The 21,060-nt window shown below is 34.6% G+C and overlaps 1 protein-coding gene across 2 annotated transcripts in view; it reads left to right on the forward strand.

The window, feature by feature from the left end:
- Window positions 1–21,060, forward strand: part of Nbea (neurobeachin) — a 487,335-nt gene that overhangs the window by 103,333 nt on the left and 362,942 nt on the right. For both annotated transcript variants that reach the window (XM_057757235.1, XM_057757236.1), the window contains exons 11-13: window positions 7,051–7,159; window positions 13,999–14,151; window positions 15,275–15,443. In XM_057757235.1, coding sequence (XP_057613218.1) covers window positions 7,051–7,159; window positions 13,999–14,151; window positions 15,275–15,443 — 431 coding nt within the window. The remainder of the gene's footprint in view (window positions 1–7,050; window positions 7,160–13,998; window positions 14,152–15,274; window positions 15,444–21,060) is intronic.

A 21,060-nucleotide genomic window follows, 5' to 3' on the forward strand; every position in this document is an offset into this window, starting at 1 on the left:
ACACAGATTTTTAAAAGAATATTTTAAAAAATTTAAATGTTTAAGCATAAATTACATAAGACATATAGGATTTTTTTTGTGCTGAAAACTGCAAATTAAATAAAATAAATTTAATATTTAAGTAAGTGGAAAGTTATGGAAGTTTCCTGGATAGGGACACTAAATATATTAAAAAACATCCTTAAGTTGTTATACAGATTTAATAGAACACCAGCCATTGGTGAAAAAGCCGACTCTAAGACTTATGTGGGAGTGCTTAAACTACATTTGCAACACAGTGAGATTGAGGGAATTTTAATTAGCTGACTTTGGGACTTACTATAAAGCTACAATGAGGAGCACAATTAAACACTTGGAGTTTTTTTGTTTTATTCTGTTTTTGATAAAGGTGCGAGCACACTTTTAAATAATGGCAGGAAAATAGCCATATGCCCAAATCATCAATCAGAGATAAATAATGTATCTCAAGTAAAATTTACTCTTTTTTTTAAAAAAGCCAAAATATAGAACATGAAACTGCTAAAGAGGAAATCTTTGTAACAGGCTAGACAAAGTCTTCTTTAGATATGATACCAAAGCTAATTCATGAAAGAAAATATTCACATGGTGTCATCAAAATCAATATTTCTGCTCTGGATAAAATGCAGTAAAATACCTTTAGTGGTAATGCTTCCTCCTCCACTCCTCCTCCTCTAAGTTAACTCTTCTGTTATTCCTCAGGCCCCTTTGAGACCACTTGCATTCTCTCTCCCATCCCTTAAGAGCCCCTCCTCCCCTATCTTACTGGTTTTCTGACTTCTACAGGTACTCCAGTTTAAATATACATTTCAAAACCAGTCTCTGCATATGGGAAAGAACTACAGCATTTGTCTTTGCAAATCTGGGTTACCTTACTCAGCATCATGTTTTTTAGATCACTCCATTTACCTGCAAATACAGTAATTTTATTTTCCTTAAACAGCTGAATAATAGACCGTTGTGTAAATGAACCACACTTTCAATCCATTCATTAGTTGATGGACATATACACTATTTCCATTTCCTAGCTATTGTGAACATAGGTGAGCTAGCATCTCTAGTTTTATTGAGTATATGCCCAAGGTGGTTGTTTTAGTCCGTGTTTTATTGCTGTGAAGAGACATTACGACCGCTACAATTCTTAGAAAGCATTTTATTGGATCTTGTTTACAGTTTCAGAGATTTAGTCCATTATCATAATGATAGCAAGCTTGGCAGCATGCAAGCAGATCTGGTGCTGGAGAAGTAGCTGAGAGTTCTACATCCTGATCTGCAGGCAGCAGAACAAAAATGACACTGTGCCTGACTTGAGCATTTAAAAGCTACCCCCAGTGACAAACTTCATCCAACAAGGCTACACCTTCTAATCCCTTTCATATAGTTCATCTCCCACTAAACATTCAAATATATGAACATATGGCGATTATTCTTATTCAAACTACCACATTGGTATTGATGATAACAATATGGTAGGTCTGGTACTAGCTTTTAAAGGAATCTCCTAGCCTGTTTCTATAGTGACAGTAACAATTTGAAAAAGCTTAACTTTTTAGAGCTTCCTAAAATGTGTGCATATATTTTCGAAAGTTTAAATGGAATTACCCTATAATGAGGGAGCAGTGCCTTTCCCCAACACCATAACTGTCTAATAAAAACCATGGTATGAAAACTGGGATACCTTTGTTAGAGGTGTTTTTCACCCTAAGAGACTACCCATGCTTCAGTAGATGGTTCCACACTAATGCACATACTGGTAGCACTAAGTAGACTTGCTGGATTTAAGAAAAAGAACACATGAAATTTTGGGTGAAGTGTAGGAGGGGAAGAACTTGATCAATGTATTGAATTCTCAGACAATAAAAAATGCAATGAAAAGACATGCTACAGATTGAAATAAGATAATAGCCCATGTCTTATTTGAAGAAGAGTTCTTTCAATTGTATATAAACCACCGTTTTCCCCTCAAATATAAAAAAATGTAATGCAATTAAAAATAGTCAAAGAAATCTCACCTAAGCAGAAACAGTAGTAAAATGAATGTGTCAGAGTAGCTCAAGAAGGTTTTCAACAGAATTAGCTGTTGGGAGCTATCACTATTAGATAGCCATTGTACGCATAGTAGACTGGCTAAATAAACTAAACCCCCCCCCAAAAAAAAAAAAACTTGATGCCAGCACTGGCAGCAATGTGCCACACACAGCAGAAACCCAGTATTAGTGGTATTGCCAAATGGTACAGCATCTTTGGAATATAGTTTGGCAGTTATGTATAAAGTCAGCCATATGCATACACATTTCATTCTCCTACTCTTTGGTATTATTTATGAGAAAAGAATGGAAACTGCGCACTCACACATTCCTATTTATTTTTATAGTAGCCTTATTCATTCACACTGCCATGCTATAAGCCTAGTGCTCTCTTGAGATGAATGGATGTCCAAAGTGATTCATCAATTTCTACCATGAAGTATTTAACAATTAAAAAATAATCTGAAATATGTATTTGCCAGGTTGAATCTCAAATTTGGATAATATATGTAAGTCTACAGGGGAACCTTGGAAGATCATGTATTTATTCCACTTACATGGCTTTCTTAAGAAGTCAGAGCTGTAGTGACAGAGAAGCATTCTTGCTACATTACAGGTGTTGAGGTGGTGTGAGTCCAAAGCAGAAGGGTGAGCACAAGGACATTTTAATTTGTGGGTGCCCCGTGGAGGCCAGAAGAGAGCACCAGATCCCCTGGAACTGGAGATACAAATAAGCCACCATATAGGTGCTGGGAACCAAACCATGGTCCTCTGCAAGAGCAGCCAGTGCTCTTCACTGATGCGCCATCTCTCCAGGCAATGTATACATTTAACATTTTTGTTTCTTTCGTTGGTACATCTCAATAGTAAAATTTTAGACTTTGAAGTTTTTTTGTATCTGTCGGATATAGGATATTGAAATATAAAGTTACAACCTATAACAGGAAGATATAAATGCTTAGTGACTTGAGTTGTAAAATGCCTCTGCAAATCTCTTTTAAGTATTTCCATGTTTAAATTATCTGAAAGAAAACACTGAAATTAACAAGAGATTACATAGTAAAAAAAAATACCCAAAAGATACCCATGCTTTCTGTCTGTCCTTTCTTTTACCAGTGCTGCATTTGCTGTATCCTTTAAGCAGTTTCCTTTGGTGTGAAGCTTTTGTGCACACCGAGTAAGGTGGGATTGCCTATGACAGTGTTTCCTTGCATAACTTTGAAGTGATGTTTTTAGGAGCGCAATGTTCAAAAACTGCTAACTGGACTTGCAGTTAGAAACTTGGATTGGGCCATTCTCATTTTGAACTGTGAAGGAGGTTAACTCTTCTGAAATTTTGATTTTGAATTTTTTTTTTTTTAAAAAACCTTTTTAAAGTACTGGGATCAGATCTATTGCCTTACATATGCTAGGCAAGCATTTCTCCATATCCCTGGACCACTCCCTCTACCCCATTTTAAGTTTGTGCCAAGGTCTCACAAAGTTTCTTAGATCAGCCTTGAACGCTCTTTGCATCCCACACAGATTGATCCTCTTGGCTTGGGGTCACAAAATAACACATAATCTGTGGCGTAATAGGTATTTTATATGATTTTAATAATCTTTGAAAGATATTAGTGTATTTTAACATTATGCTGCTTAAAGAGATGAAAACTGAAAATTTCAAAACATTTTAAGGATATCTTAAATTTTATTTGGGCTTAATCTACTTTTGAATCTAATTTGACACTAATTTTGCTATAGATTTTTTAAGACATCAAATATATCATTTTAAAAGTGGAGAAAGAGGTATTGGGTCTCAGCAAAATTTTTTTAGTTTTACATAGTTTCATTACATTCTATTTAATAAAAAAATGTTTATTTTGAAAGCCAACAGATATAGCTTGTTTGTTTTAATATAAAAATCAAATATTCAGATTTTATTTTTATATGAGAAGACTTTAGAAATGTTCATAGATTACCTATTCATCCTTTCTCACTTCATTTACAAAGGAGGCATATCTTTGCAATGTCATGTGTATCTGAACATCAGAAGTACCCAAAGATATCAAAACTTCTTGATTCCATCAATGAATAGTCTACATTAGTTATTTTGAAACACTAAGTGGAAAAAGCACTGAAAATAAGTCAATCTTGCACTCACATACATTTTAGTGGAATGAAAATATAGTGTATGTATTTTCATTTAAAATTATTATATATAGCAACTAAATATTCTCCTATGTTGTTCACAACTGTTTTGTTATTCTCTACTAAGATGGTTAGCAGGCCTTGGCAACAATTATCCTGACTTGTTGTTGGTATCATGCTACCTCTTCCACCCCTTCACATTTAGCTATCATAGATAATGATGTGAATATTATTTACTAACTTAATCAAGGCTTAGTAAGAACTGGAAGATATTAATTAAGTTTTCAGGAGAAAAAGCCCCAGTAAATTATTAGTGTTATTGTTCTTCAAAGGAGCAGGATTTCAAATCCCCATTCATTCCTAAAGTAGGTTTTTTACTTACAAACAATACATTATAATACTTTTAACTGAAAAGGTTAGCAGTTTTATATCACTGCATAAAAATTAATACCCCCTAGTCTACCAAGGAACCCTCTAAACTGTCTCTGACTGGCTGAAGCTGTACTTTGCACAGCATGTTTTATGTTGTCTTAGTTTTGGCTGACAGAGCTGCTTGCCTATTGGCTTAGGGTATATGTTTAGACCCTCTACACATGAACTGATGTTCTAGACAGGAAGTGGAATGCAGGAGATATAGGAATGGGCTGAAGTATCCTTTATATTTGCCTTTGTATCTAGGGGAGTTGAAAATAGGCAAGAATGGAGAGAAATTTTGTATGGCAGTACACAGAATTTTGCAAGTTTATTGTGAGCCCTGCAGCAAACCGATGCATTTTAGTTACTGGTAAGTTTGTTAAATTATGTTTGAAACTGTACATCTTCGAAGATGGCCATCTATTTACTATTAAGTCCATCATGTCAAAAATACCTTATTTTTAAGTTTTTATAAAAAGATGTGGAACTATTATTGCATTTGTTCTTAGGTATAAATGAAAAATACTTCGGTTAGTAAATGCATTTGAGTTTTCCATTGTCACGGGTAATACCAAAGTGGAATCAGTGTTTTATGGACAGCATGATCTTGTGTTTAGATTTTGGAACTATAACAAGTGTATCTTCTGCTTCTGCACAGGAGTGCCACTGTATTTGTAGGTCTGAGTTTATGCATTTCATGACTGCAGATGGATAGCTTTGTGACATAAAAGGCTTATAAAAGTCCACAGCAACTTTGTGACTTTCTCAAAGAATCCTTTCCTTAATGTATTATAGGGACCGTTGTGAGACAGACTCGAGTCTTCCCTTTTGACAGTTCTGATGCTTAGGAACCCACTTCCCTAACTCATGTTTCTCTGAAATTCAGTGAATAGGTTTGAAAATTGTGGACTGTCTACGCAGTAGCTTTCTTTATTTTCCAACATTTAAACAGAAGTGTTACATGTAATAGAAGACTTAAGCAGTTATTTGTGAGTGGACTTGACTAGTGACCCAATTCATTTAAAATCAACTAGATTGCTTAATAGCTTCTTTGCAGAATCCCAAGGGAGTCCTTTCTAGTGTGTTTTTCTTATAAATACGTACCTTTAGCTCAAGGACAAAGTAAAAAGACTATCACTGGTTGGTAATACTAACTCTCATTTTTGTGTGTGTATGGTTTAAGGATGTAGAACTAGCTAATGTGATTGAGTTTTTATTTACTGTGATGAAGTACTTTATTTCTGGGTAGTATGTTTTTCAGAATATCAAGTAGTTTGTTTAATCATCAATTTTATAATAATGGTAATGATCATTTTGTTCTTACTCATAGTTATGAGATTTTTTTATTCTAACCAATAAATAAATAAATAAATATAAATAATTCAAATTACTGGAGAAGTGTGTTGTCAATACTATTGAAACCAGGAGAGCTAAAGTAAGTCAAAACCCAGTTAATTAGATTTCTTTAATAATCTTTCCTCTTTATCAAATTTTATTAAATATTTTTAAGAATGAGTACTGCTGTGTTTCTTTATAAATAGGGGACATAAGCATATTATAAAACATTTCAGATAGATGTCAGTTCAGTTCCTGATAAGGTCTAGTATATAGCAATTTCTTATAACTTATAACTGCATTAAACACACATAATGAAAGGTGTATATTTTCATTCATGTTTCATGCTGGTTGAAAATATATCTCTACCTTATGAAGAAATACATTATCAAAGCTTAGTTCATTGCAATCACTTTTCTTTTGTTTCCTCATTTATTCATTCAGTGTATATACCAAGTGCTTTTCATTGTCTGGTACCTACCATTATCTGATTTTATATGTTTGTGAGTATTGTGTAATTAATTAATTTTAGCAGTTTCTCATTTCTATAATATATGGGTCTTTACTTTGCTCTCATGAACTTTTCTGAGGGCATGCGTGGACGTCAGTGTTGTGTGAAATTTCTCTGGCTGACCTTTATATGAAGCAAGTGCTTGCTTATAAACAGTAGTTCTAAAATAAGTTAGTTTAACAACAGGCATCTTCTTCATAAACAATTTCCTGTGCATATTAAAAGTTTATAGCCTGTTTTTAAATACAATATTACGATAGTGTATATATTGTAGAATAGTGATATGTTTCTTTTGTCAGGTTCATTTAAAGTAGGAATTTGTTTTTAATATATGTATAGACACATTTTATGTTTAACTTAGATATAAATTATATAGTTATTTTTTTAGTTTATTGTTTTTCATTTGAAGGATAAAACTAATCACATCTTCTCTTGCTTGTGGGAAGCAAATTCTCTCCTACTACATATTTGTGTATTAAAAGTCCTATAGTATTTTTTTAACAAAATAGAAATTAATTTGAATGTTTCTTATTCTTTGGCATAACAAATGGAGCACTTTGTTTGTAATAAATATTTAATGGCTACAAAATGAAATTATCTGTACTTTACACACAGTGCTACTCTTTTGGCATTCCTCGTTGAACTACTTAAAAGTTCAGTAGCCATGCAAGAACAGATGCTGGGTGGAAAAGGCTTTTTAGTCATCGGCTACTTACTTGAAAAGGTAAGTGATACATATGTGTTGATGGCTTTTGTATGTAGCTTCTGTCACTGGAACAGTTGACAATCTCTAATCATATTTTTTTAGTTACCCTTTGATCTTTCAATGGTAATACTGTGTGATAATTAAAGAACATTTTATATTATGCTTTGAATGTAAGCATTGACATCAAATTAAAAAATTGTGAATGAACTGGCTTTGTGGGAGCCTAGCCTGTTTGGATGCTCACCTTCCTGGACCTGGATACAAGGGGAAGGACCTTGGACTTCCCACAGGGCAGGGAATCAGACTGCTCTTCAGACTCTAGAGGGAGGGGATATGGAGTAGGGGGAGGGGGAGAGGAGTGGGAGAGGGGGAGAGGAGTGGAGGGAGGAGGAGAGGAGTGGAGGGAGGAGGAGAGGAGTGGGGGGAGGAGGAGAGGAGTGGGGGGAGGAGAGGAGTGGAGGGAGGAGGAGAGGAGGGGGGAGGAGAGGAGGGGGAGGAGGGGGAAGGAAATGGGAGGCAGGGAGGAGGCAGAAATTTTTTTCAACAAAAAAAAAAAAAAGAAAGAAAGAAATTGTGAATGAAAGTAGAAACTGAAGACAAATTCTCTCCCAAGCCTAGGGAAACTGAGGCAGGAGACATATAAGTTTGAGATTAGTCTGGGCTACTAAGATTCAGTCTCAAGAAAACTCAATTTAAAATAATTTTCCTCATCCTAGTGCTACAAAGATTGACCACAAGTTACAACTTTCAGTGACCAATAGTTATGAGGGGAAAAGGCAAGTTTTGAAATGTGAGCATGTACGAAGCTAAGATTCTAGTATATTAGGTAAATTCAATGCATTCTTGACTTATACTGCTTTGTCTACAGTGGGTTTACTGGAATATAACAACATTCTTGAGTACAAGCACTCGTATCTAGCTAATCCATTTATTTGAAAAGATAGTTTTCTGCTGTGCTACAAAACAGTAAAACAGGGACCTTATGAGTAAGATTTTGTTTTCTATTTTTTTAGGCACTACACAACTTTTGTATAGTTTCTTGGTACATTTTAGTAGCTGATAATGCAGTCCTTATTACTCTTTTTTTTTTAGTTGTGACAACTTATAGCTTATTTTCATTTATTTATTTATTTATTTATTTATTTATTTATTACTCTTTAAGATTGCCTAACTCCTTTGTCTTTGTAGTTTCACATATATCAACTTATCATTTCTCACAAAACAAGCAGTTTCATTTTGTTATAGTGATCTTCTTATTAAACCCTTCACATAATTTTTCATCTTTTTAATTCTTTACGATGCTTTTTTTGTGTGTGTGTAGAAAATTACCTGTTTTTTGATGGATTTATTCCTATCAAACATTTTATTTCATGTCTTAATCATGTGTTTAGTTTTTGACTTGTCATGAATATAGAAATATAATTATTGATTAGTCCAAACTTGTATTGCTATTGCTACTCCTTCATTTATTATAGACCTTTTGTAGATGCTTTAAAATTTTGTTTGTAAAAGTAATATCGAAAACTGATGACTCAATTTCTTTTCTGATAACTGTCTCTGTTTTTCTTGTTGCTTTATTGTACTATCTGAGACTTCTGCTGCAGGGTTGACTAGAAGTTGAATAATAGACAACTCTTATTACTGATCTCATGGACAGTGCATTTAATAATTATAATTATTAATAATTAATAATAAAATATAGTTGTAATTATATAGGCTTTTCAAAACCCAATTGAAGTATTGTTTAGTTTTAAATTTTTGTTTGTCATAATCATTTTGATTTTTTAGATTTTTTTTCTGTTTGATCTTAGGAAATTCTGTTTTGTTTCTTACTTTGTTAACCATAGTCATTAATCTCCAAATAGAAAACTTCTATTTACTTTTAAATATGCTGTTGTTCCAGTAAGATAATCAGCATACTTGCATTCATATTGCTGAAACCTTTCCTTCTCGGACCTTGTTTTGATGCTTGCTTATTTAGATTTTCTTCACTTTGATAACAGCTACAACATTACATTCCAGTAATGCCTTATTTCAATTTTGTGTCAGTTTCTCTATTTCCTGTTCTTGCTTTCTTTTATTCCTACCTTTACTCTTAAGTCTGTGTTCACCTGCTGGTCTTCTTCTTGAAAACCTTTTCTTCTATAAGTCATTCAATTAAGATCATCCATTTGGTTTTTTTAATTATTCTATAGATACTTATTATTCTCATGTCTCTTTCATTTAAGTTCCACTATGATGTCCACTCTTCTGCACAAATTTCATTAGCCAAAATATTGAGTCTGCTTTTTCTCTCATGTGTTCTATTGTCCTTTTTTTATCTTATTTAATGATGTTATCATTTAGGTAAACCTAATATTTTAATCCATTTTGATTATGGTTTTTCCCACACTAAACCCAAACACTCAATAATTATTTTAGCCATCAGAATGTATCCAATATCAGGGACAAGAGAGATATCTTATTGGTTAAGAACACTTAGTTCTTTTGCAGAAGCCCCAGGTTAAGTTCTTAGTACATAGATGGTGGTCTGTAACCACCCATAATTCCAGTTGTAGGGGACCCAAAAGCCCTCTTCTGACTTTACTGATCACTGGGCATGCATGTGGTATTCATATATACATGTAGACAAACCAGTCACACAAAAATGCAATAAATACATTTTTAAAATTTAAAATTAAGAGTATTGCTATTTCCTACTCCTTACTTTCCTTACCATGAATGGATACCATTTTAGTCCCAGCATCATTCTCTTTCCACATTAGTTACTTTTCTGGTTTTATATCTGTTGCTGTGATAAAATAGTGAACAAAAGAAAGTTAAGGGAGAAAGGGGCTTATTTTCACTTTAGGGTCCTTGCCTACCATTGAGTTAGTGAGGGCAGGAACTCAGGCAGGAACTTGAAGCAGAAACCATGAAAAAAAGAATACATGCCAGCTTGGCTAGGTGGATGGCTTAGACTCATGCTTACGTAGCCTTTTTTATAGCCCAGGACTACCTGCCCAGGTAATGGTGCCACTCACAGTGAGCTGGGACCTCCTATATCAATTAAAAGTCACGATAATCCCCCATGGGCATGTCCACAGGGAGCTGTTTCAGGGTGATGGCTAAAACTGACCAGGATATTTACATAGTCTAAGTCTATCTTACACTCACATTACTTCTTTAAATGATCTTACTTCTTATTTGACTGAATTGTTAATCTTATACCTCTGACCTATTTTACCCTTCTCCTTGACTTCACTGTATCATCCCCCTTTGCCTTTCTCCCAGCAGTAAGTGTGTGCATGCCCATGCTGGTCTTTTGCAGCACCTTGCTTCACTCTTCTGTTACTTCTCTTCTGCACACATCTGAGTCTTTTGCGTCTTTGTAGGGCTTACCTGGAGTGACTACTTACAGTTAGATGCTTTTTTGTGAACTTTCGAACGCCTTTTATAACAGTGCTCCCAGCTTTTATAATAGTGCTCCCAGCTAGGAGAATGGACAATACTTCACATCCAAATGGTAACAATAGCTTATCAGTCTTCATCTTGGCAAGAAGTTGACAGAACATCCAACTTGAGTTATTAACAAAACTTTAATATCTGGCTATTTAAGAAGTAAGTTGTAAGCTTTATTTAGGAAATTTGGCTAGATCTGGACAATAGCAAGAGTTATTATTTAATATAACTCAGAAGAGTGCTGTATTTGAGTGGATTTATGTCTTCAATAAAGTAATAGTATATTGATTTGTACAACTATGTCCCCACTTCATTTGCTTTCTGTCCATTAATAACCTGCTGTTGGATCAAACTAGTTTAACTTTTAGCTGGAAACCAACAGGCAAGAAAATTTCTCAAACACAGTGAAAAGAAAAGTTACAGAGCCATCTAAATAGTTAATTCAGTGTTAGGCTTGATTATGTGAGTCTTAAATGGTACCGACCCCAGGTTTGTCTGTCTCTTTCCTGCTGTCTCCAGGATCGCCTTATCCTACAGCTGTTTTTGCTCTATACCCTCACATCTAGATAGATAAGTTTTCTATTTTGCATCCGTACATGGCTCTTTTCTTGTAATAGATCTGTCAGCCCATGTCTTGCCCTCCTTTATATCTATAATTGTTTTAATGAAAATGCTAGAGTTTGATGTTGAATCTATAAAATAAATTATCGCCTGTCCCCCAACATTAGATAAATGTGATTTAGTTAGCTTGGTGGGCCTCACCCTTGGTATCTTAGGAATTGAACCTTGGTACTAAGGTTCAATTATTTATGATACATGTTTACCAATTAAAATAATTCCCACAGTTCTGTAACATTTAACAATGCATGTTTTTATGTATTGAATGGTTTTTGCAATAAAGTAAAAATTTCTGCTAAGCCATTACATCCTGTTGGATAAATACTGTTTTATCCAGCATAAGTTGCTCCTTAAAGAATTCAGTGCTATTATTTTTTTTTTTTCCGAGACAGGGTTTCTCTGTGGTTTTGTAGCCTGTCCTGGAACTAGCTCTTGTAGACCAGGCTGGTCTCGAACTCACAGAGATCCGCCTGCCTCTGCCTCCCAAGTGCTGGGATTAAAGGTGTGCGCCACCACCACTGCCCGGCTTAATATATCATATTCTATTTCCAAATATATTTACCTATACACTTAATGTGTTACATAGCCTTCCCCTCCCCTTCCTTTCCATTTCCTCCCTTTCTTTCGTTCTTTCTTCCTTCCTTGTGTGCCTGGTGCCTACAATGGCAAGAAGAGATCCTCTGGAACTGGAGTTACAAACAATTTTGATTACCATATAGGAGTTGGGAAATGAACCTGGGTTTCTGGATGCACAATCAGTAAGCCTTCTCCCCAGGTGCCTTTCTTTCTTTTCTTTTGAGACAACTCTCTAGACAGGCTATTCCAGAACCCATCATCATCCTCCCTTAGCCTTCAGCTGATATTACATGCATAGCACTGGCCTCATGTAGTTCATAAGTATGTGTTCATGAGTATATTGGCCATTCATGTCCAGAAAATACTGTTTCACAGCTGTTTTCCCTAACCTTGTGTAAGAAGGATTGGGATGTGATATGGTGATGGTGGTGACAAGGATTAAAATACATTGAGAAATGCATGAACAATACATAAAATAGTTTCATGTTATGTGACTCAAAACCAAAAGTTTATATTTCTGTGACATTCACATTGTGATGCTTCTGCCTAAGATATATTCCTATTAATTGTCCAAGTATAAATCTCTTTAGTGTGTGTATTTTCCCAAATGTCTTACACATGTAAGGAGAACACTCTACCACTGAGCTACATATCACTATCACTGCACTTTTTTAAAAGATTATTTTGCTTGTTAAAATGAAAACATTGCAAAACAGAAAAAATGTTAAGCAGTCAATTGAAGTTTAGGTTTCTTTTTATCTTTTCTAATCTCCCAGTTTATCTTTTCTGTTCTTGCTTACATTTTTAAATTTAATATGAATATTGTTAAATAAACATTTACTGAGCAATTAGAGAAGGGACTAGAAGATAAAAGGAAAGAAAGTTGCCCAGATAACTTTGTGTACGTTCCATCCACAGGTGAAAGTGAGTGCTGTTGCAGAGAAGGTTCATTGTACACATGGAAAACTTTTAGTAGCCAACAAAACTCAGTTTTGAAATTTTTTGTAAAGATCATGTGTGTATCTTTGTTTTAACTGCTCTCCAGTGTATTAATGAGCATAGAAAGACAAGCATCTCTGTAAAGGCTCAGTGTGATACTCTTGAGGATGCCTACCATGGCAATTTCAAAACCTAATCTGTAAACTATAGATTATTATCAGATGAATATGGTCGTAATGCTTGTTGGCGTTGGCAACCTTTCAGCATTTGAGTTTATACTGAGTTTTTCTGAAGAGCAATATGCCACATTATTGTCTGAAATTATATTATAGTGTAGCATTGGCCAAATAAACTATAACTCAAGAATCATTTTATCTATACTCAAGAATTGGTATATCTAAAACATTTTTATAGTGCTTGATTAGTTTAAAAGTCAGGACACCTTTTAAAACATTATTTTCATTATACGCTTTCAAAATCTATGCTATACCCTTATAGGATGTCTCTCTTTACACAGGCTGTATTTTAAATGTTCATCAATTTTATAGGTGCCTATTTTATCAAGCCATCTTGAAGAATTGGTATGAGTTTCAGGAGGTCTGTTGTTTAGCTGTGTTTAGTGATAACTCATATATGGTGTTAGCAATTGAGTGTTTGTGATGGGAATACTCTGTCTAAAAATGTTATGTGAAGAAGGTCAGAGTGTCATCAAAAGAGATATTTTAATTGTAGTGAAAGGAGGACAAAAAAAGGTCATATTTAAGCAAAGGTCTCAATCTGAGAATCATGACACCAAATAAGAACATTGTGTCCAGAAAAGTCAAGTCTGATTTTTACAGTGGCCAGGCCAGGCAGGTTTGTGTTGAGGCAGGCAAACTGCATTTGTCCATGTTGAAAATGTCTAGAGAAATTGAACATCGGCTTCTACTGTGCTTGTTGTGAAGTGATTTTGAAAAAAAGCACTCTATTTCTAATTTATTACAATTATTTTAATCTAATTTCTCTAGGATCTTCTGCCAGTTTTTGGATTCTTTTTATAACTTACTTCTTTATATTGAAAAGAGTTACGTATCTGTAATTCTCCTGGACAGAGACTTAGAAAACAAGCTGTCACTCAAAGGAATAGCATAAAACTACATCTAATTACATTTTTACTAAATGAGACAATATATACTTTTGTGCTTTTAATTTAAACTTTTGGGGCAATTTGAATTATTTCTATAAACAATGTATAATTTGATATCACAGATATTTCTAGACAGACTCTCTGTTTCTGCCTTTAGTCATCAAGAGTTCATATAACCAGAGCTGTCCTGGAACAGTTTTTATCATTTGCAAAGTACCTTGATGGCTTATCCCATGGAGCACCACTATTGAAGCAACTTTGCGACCACATTTTATTCAACCCAGCCATCTGGATACACACACCTGCAAAGGTCTGTATTTCAGGTTTATTCATTTAATTTTAGTTTAATGTTATAAAGTAAAATTAATGATACAGCTTATAGTTATTGAATCTAATGTATCCAGTTGAAAATATTCAACATTTTTTGCTTATTTTCTAGTCAGTGTGAGGCAGAGATAAAAATTTGAATATGTAAATTATACTATATATAAAGAAACTAGATTTAAACATTAAACTTGGAATAGAGCTACATTTTTTGTTATTAGATAGGATTTATGCCTTGTCAGCCGAGAGAAACTTAACCTCTATTGAAAGACCAGGAAAGGAGACTGACTAGAACACTGTACTCATTTAGACTGGGAAGTTACTTTCATTTTGAACGCAGATGTTTTATCATGACATAGTTTTAAATAAGCATATACATAAGCTACAGTGTTTTTCTAGAAATTTACATAAAAGCCTTATATAATTGAATTTATTCATAACTTATCCTAACTTAAACCTGTATGAAGGATATAGTGATTTTGGTTTCCTTTTGTAGCTTTAAATCTTTGACACAACTGAGTGAGTAATGTTTCATTTTTGGTTTTCATAAAGCTTATCTCATTATTTATGGCACTAAATCCACAACTAATGATTTTCCCCCTTCTAATAAATTAGCTTGATTATCATGTTTACATGGTCAAAATCTAAATATCTCTGTATGGTGGCAATACATGAAGAAAGTAGAGTTCCGCAAGCTTTGGCGTTTGTTATGGCAGTATATGTTCTCTGATGCACTGCAGCTGTTCCTATGGAAAAGAATGTGCTCAAGGAACCACTGATAGATCCTTTCCTTAAGAGCTGCCCAGACAGCCTCCACAGCTACATCATTTTATTTCTTCTAAGATTAGCACCAAATAAAGTCTCAGTTATAATTGATAGTGGCTATTATCCTTAGATAAGAACCTTCTTTTCTAATTGGGTCATGTGGATTATCTTTATTGAAATCAGTTTTGTTGGCTGTTTGTTTTGATTATTTTTTAAGATGTAAATGGCTATTAAGAAAAGTTATTTAAAATCACATAGTAAATTGTAGTATTTAACTATGCATTTGAGTTAAAGTGAAATTTATATTTAATAAACACTTTAAACTTACTTTGATTGTATATTAGGTTCAACTTTCCCTATATACTTACTTGTCTGCTGAGTTTATTGGAACTGCTACCATTTATACCACCATACGAAGAGTTGGGACAGTATTGCAGTTAATGCACACATTGAAATATTACTACTGGGTTATTAATCCTGCTGACAGCAGTGGCATTACACCTAAAGGATTAGGTAAGCACCCCTGCCATCATATTTCCATTTCAATGTGTTTGATTGAATCCTGGGTACAAGTACAGTGGACATATGTGCATAACCACAGTTATTCTTTAGCTCTTTGATTTCTTACAAGGTAGAATTATTATCTTAGAAGTTGCATATGGAAGAGAGAGAGAGAGGGAGGGAGGGAGGGAGGGAGGGAGGGAGGGAGAGAGAGAGAGAGAGAGAGAGAGAGAGAGAGAGAGAGAGAGAGAGAGAGAGATCTAGGTTCAGTGAGACAGCTCAGTGCTACAGACACTCACCTCAAATTCTGATGATATCTTCAGGCTCCACAAGATGGAAGGAAAGAACTGATTCCTACAAGTTGTTCACTGAGCTCCGTGCTGTGGCATATGTGAATCCCCCATACACAAATTAATTGTGTTAAGAATGTTACAGTATTAAAATATTTTAGAATAAACTCATATTTTTAAATGCACTTGACTTTAACATAGATGCTTTTTATGGGGCTCTCTGGAAGATACAGTCATAATATTAAAAGTGGGTAAATGTGTCTGCTTCCATGAGTGTCTTCTAGTACTTTGAACTTTAAGGTAGTTAGACTGATTTTTAATTTTTTAATATTACTTTTTAGTGATTTTATTGAGCTCTACATTTTTCTCTGCTCTCCTCCCTTTCTCTCCCCTCCTCTTCAACCCTCTCCCAAGGTTCCCATGCTCCCAATTTACTCAGGAGGTCTTGTTTTTTTCTACTTCCCATGTATTTTAGAACTATGTATGACTCTCTTAGGGTTCTCATTGTTGTCTAGATTCTCTGGGATTGTGAATTGAAAGCTGGCTTTCTTTGCTTTATGTTTAAAAAGCACTTATGAGTGAGTACATATGATAATTGTTTTTCTGGGTCTGGGTTACCTCACTCAATATGATGTTTTCTAGCTCCATCCATTTTCCTGCAAATTTCAAGATGTCGTTATTTTTTTTTTCTTTCTGCTGTGTAGTACATAACCATTGTGTAAATGCACCACATTCTCCTTATCATTTCTTTGGTCAAGGGGCGTTTAGGTTGTTTCCAGGTCCTGGCTATGACAAGCAATGCTGCTGTGAACATAGTTGGACTGCTTTTAAACTTCATTTCAGATATGCTGTTTGACCTGGGTATTGTAGAAACTGCTTTAAATTTTATATGTTTGCCTTTGTGTTTTAAGAATATAGTCATGTTTCTAATTATACAAAAGTACAATTTTAGAGTACAAAATAATCCCAAAGAGAAACATTCCTCGTCTGCTGCATGGAGAGAAGAACTGCTGAAAGTGCAGCTCTTGTCCCTGTCAGGGAGTCCATACGTGATAATGATTTAGCTTTTCTACAGACTCAAACTTTTTCCAGTTTCAATCATGCTTCCTGTTACGTGCTTTAAATTTCATTCCTTAAGAAATGTGGTGACTGTTCCCATTTATGTGACTGTCTTTGATTTGTTTACAATTGACACCAAAGGCTGATTAGAAATAGTTTAAGTTTTGAAATGTCCTACCAGTATATAGTTTCACCAGCAGTGTGTGATGAGGACTTCTCAGAATGTTCATTGTAATATTGGCTATTATAGTTACATCAATCTCTTTGAGAAGGGAAAATGGCATTAGTGTGCCAATATTTAGATAGCCATACTTTTTATCTTATGATGAGAGTCAATAGTTGTCACTGATGGTCATGTCTGATCACATCTGATCTGTTTATCATGTGACTTTTGAGATGCTTATGCCCAGAGTTATCCTCTCTTTGTTAATATCTTTAATAGTGTGTCATATAATTAGAGATACAGAAACATGTTCAGGTATGTACATAACATTGTAGTTGTTGTTCATATCATCCCTAGTTTGTTCAATAAAAACTCAAAGAGCTGCACATCTGCTGCTCTGAAGTTAGAGTCACAGCTGTGTGACATAGAACCTGAAAGAGCCTGAAGCCCTCATACTGAGAGGATAAATTGTATTCTCCATTGTGAGCAAACCATATTATAATTCAGTTTAGCCTCTGCTGTACAAACATAACTTTATAAAACATAAAATCTTTTTTTTGACAACTTAGATTGTTTTTTATTTGTCAATATCTCACAAAGTGATTTTTAATTAAGCATTTTTTTTGTTAGTGGTGCACACACAAACATATATATATATATATTGATATTGATATAAATTTACACTCTTGTGTAAATTACACTTGTTTCTTTTTTATTTATTTATTTATTAAAGATTTCTGCCTCCTCCCCGCCACCGCCTCCCATTTCCCTCCCCATCCCCCAATCAACTCCCCCTCCCTCAGCAGCCCGAAGAGCAGTCAGGGTTCCCGCTAGAGAAGCTAAATAAGAAGGTGAACCCAAAGAAAAACATATAGTTATCCTCCTGGATATTAACCTTCATCAGGCGATGAAAGGAGACAAGACCGAGACCCACATTGGAGCACTGGTCTGAAATCCCAAGGTCCAAATGAGGAGCAGAAGGAGAGAGAGCACGAACAAGGAACTCAGGACCGTGAGGGGTACACCCACACACTAAAACATAAAATCTTACCAAGAGTTATATAAAAACTGAAGCATACTTACACATTTATTCTATTTATATATCTTTTTATTCTACTAAATTAAACCAGTCTGCCCCTCACAGGATAGCCTGAGAGTTGAAATGCTGACTCAAAAAATTGTCATTCTCATTATCTTTTTGTGAAAGACTCAAGTATATACATTGTTCTTTGTATCAGTTGACAATGAATTAGAGAACATTTGTTTTCTTACCCTACCCCAAATGCTTCCCTGTTTATTTTCCCAAAGATAAAGGTGCTCTGTTAAGTCATAGTGGGGTACCCAGGAGAATCAGAGTATTAGCATTAATACAGTGCTGCTTCTAATTCAAAGCCTTCATTCAGATATTTAGCAATTGCTTCATAGGTATCACTTCTAGAAAACATAATACTTACCTTCTCGAAATGCCAGTTTCATGACAGTTGTGTTTCCTTAACCTAGTCACTTTCGTGTTCCTTTATGTATGTACACCTAGTCTTTGAGCAGTCTATGTACATTCATGGCCTTGACATGTTTGAAAAGCACAGACAGATTTTGGATTTGTATATATTTATTCATGGTGACTCAGGCTTTTCATTTTTGATAGGAATATCACAGAAATTCCATTTCTGTCTCAACCTCTTCTGTCAAGGAGATACATGATGATTAGCTGCCTTACATATAGTGGTGTTGACTGGGAATGCTTCTCTGGGGTCTGGTCTTGTTCAGACTGTGTACATATCCTCTTCTGCAACAAAGCTTCAGCTTATTTCAAAATAAATCATGATGGAATTTATCTTACCCTGTCAGCTGTCAAGAGTGATACTTTCTAACATAATAGTTTGTATGTTGCTATCAGAGAGGATGTGTTTTTCTTCTGTATGTATTTGTTTTTCATGTTTTTTTATATCAGTATGGACTCTTGAATTTTTTTTTATTCAATGTATTATATTAGCAGCTGGTATCTTTCTGTGTAAGAGTCCTGTACTTTAGTTTTCTGTTGCCATAAAATCTGTTTTATACAGTGAGTTCTGTTGTTTTATTTCATAACACATATGAGCCTGCGATACATGAATGACCATGGCATAGCCCAGTACAACATGGAAGCATGTCGATGAAGGGCCTGGCAAAGAGTAGTGCACTGCCCTTGATGGTATACGTATATATTTTGATGCTTATATTCCTCCCGATTTCCCCAGTAAGAAGCTTTACAGGAAATGTTGTGCCTTTATGCAGAGATCCATAGTTTTGTAGTATTTTTTTTACTGTACAACACAAAATATTCTTGGATCTTATTGTAACTTTTTTGTCCTAACCCTGGTTCTCCAAAGAACCCTTGCTTGCTTAATGAATATTAAGTGTTTGATACTAAGATAATGAGTGTTAGTTGTGCCTGCTGTTTTTTTGTGTATTCTCTTTTGGTACTCATAGGTCTAGGATATACAACTATATGTGTGCACATTGCTGTGGATACTCACCATGCTCTATTAAAGTCACGTTGCCCAGCCCAACTTTAAGGGTTTTGTTATTTGCAACCTTTTCTCCATAGTGGGAACTAGCTGCCATTAGGTATATTAATGTATTTATATATTGTTTCTTTTACTTTGTTAAACCAGTGTTTTAACGTTTGTACCATTATCTCAGTCTTAAGAATGGTGTAAAGCCAGTGGTTCTTTTTTAAATTTTTTTATTTTTTTATTTTTTGGTTTTTAAGCAAGGTTTCTCTGTATAGCCTTGGCTGTCCTGAAACTTACTCTGTAGGCCAGGCTGGCCTCGAACTCACTCTGCCTGCCTCTGCCTCCCGAGTTCTGGGATTAAAGGCCTTTACCACGACTACCTAGCAAGCCAGTGGTACTCAACCTGTGGGTCACAACCCTTTCGGAGGGATCACATATCATATATCCACATTATGATTCATAATAGTAGAAAAATTAGTTATGAAGTAGCAATGAAATGATTTTATGTTTTGGGTCACCACAACATGAGAAACTGTATTAAAGGGTTGCAACGTTAGGAAGGTGAGAACCACTGCTAAAAGTTGTGATTTGTTCTGCAATTAATTTTAAATTTGTCCAATAAATCTTAATTTTACTTTATATTTTGCTTTTAATTTTACTAAAAATGGATTCATGTCATACACATAACATGAGCATAAGTGTGTTTCTCTTTAGCATGCTGTTCCCATTATAAGGAGTGCGATATATTCATATTTATTGCTAACAATTACTGCATGTTTACAGTTTAAATTATTGAAGTGCTGCCTCATTGCTTCACATATGCTCACACATATTTTGTCTTAACATGTCCTATATTACAGCAATACTATGATTTTAATCATTACAATAAAGTAAAAACTAACCTGAGACATTGTGTATTCTTTGGTGTATTTATAGATCACAACAAGGCAGGCTTTTTGAAAGTAATGGTCATATATCAAGAAGGGTTAGGTACTTTCCCATTGATTGATAACAGTGGGCAAAAATATGGCAAACACCTGGAAAATGTGGAGCAGATTTGTTTCTCATAACAGGCGAATGCACTGGGGGACGGTTTGCTTACAATTGCAGTAATCCACATGAAATATTTGTGAGTGGATAATCATATGTTATAAAGGATACCCAAGGGAATTATGCTTTTAAAATGTATGAAAGTAGTGACATTAATTCATGTTACTTTAAGTAACACTTGACGTTTAAACAACTTTTGTGAGTCTAGCTATGCTTAAAAGTCTATTTTAGGGGCTGGAGAGATTGCTCAGAGGTTAAGAGCAGTGCCTGCTCTTTCAAAGGTCCTGAGTTCAATTCCCAGCAACCACATGGTGACTCACAACCATCTGTAATGAGGTCTGTTGCCCTCTTCTGGCCTGCAGGCATACATGTAGATAGAATATTGTACACATAATAACTAACTAAATAAATAAATAAATAGATATTTTTTAAAAGTCTATTTTATTATGTCATACAGTGTACAGATCCTTTCAGATTCTCATTTTTACTGGCAGTTAGACATTGACAACTGAATCCTTTACATATAGAAATGCTGGAACTGATAAGTGTATTTTACCTCCCCATGCTTGATT

The sequence above is a fragment of the Chionomys nivalis genome, chromosome 24 (assembly GCF_950005125.1).
Source record: "Chionomys nivalis chromosome 24, mChiNiv1.1, whole genome shotgun sequence".
Taxonomy (NCBI): domain Eukaryota; kingdom Metazoa; phylum Chordata; class Mammalia; order Rodentia; family Cricetidae; genus Chionomys; species Chionomys nivalis.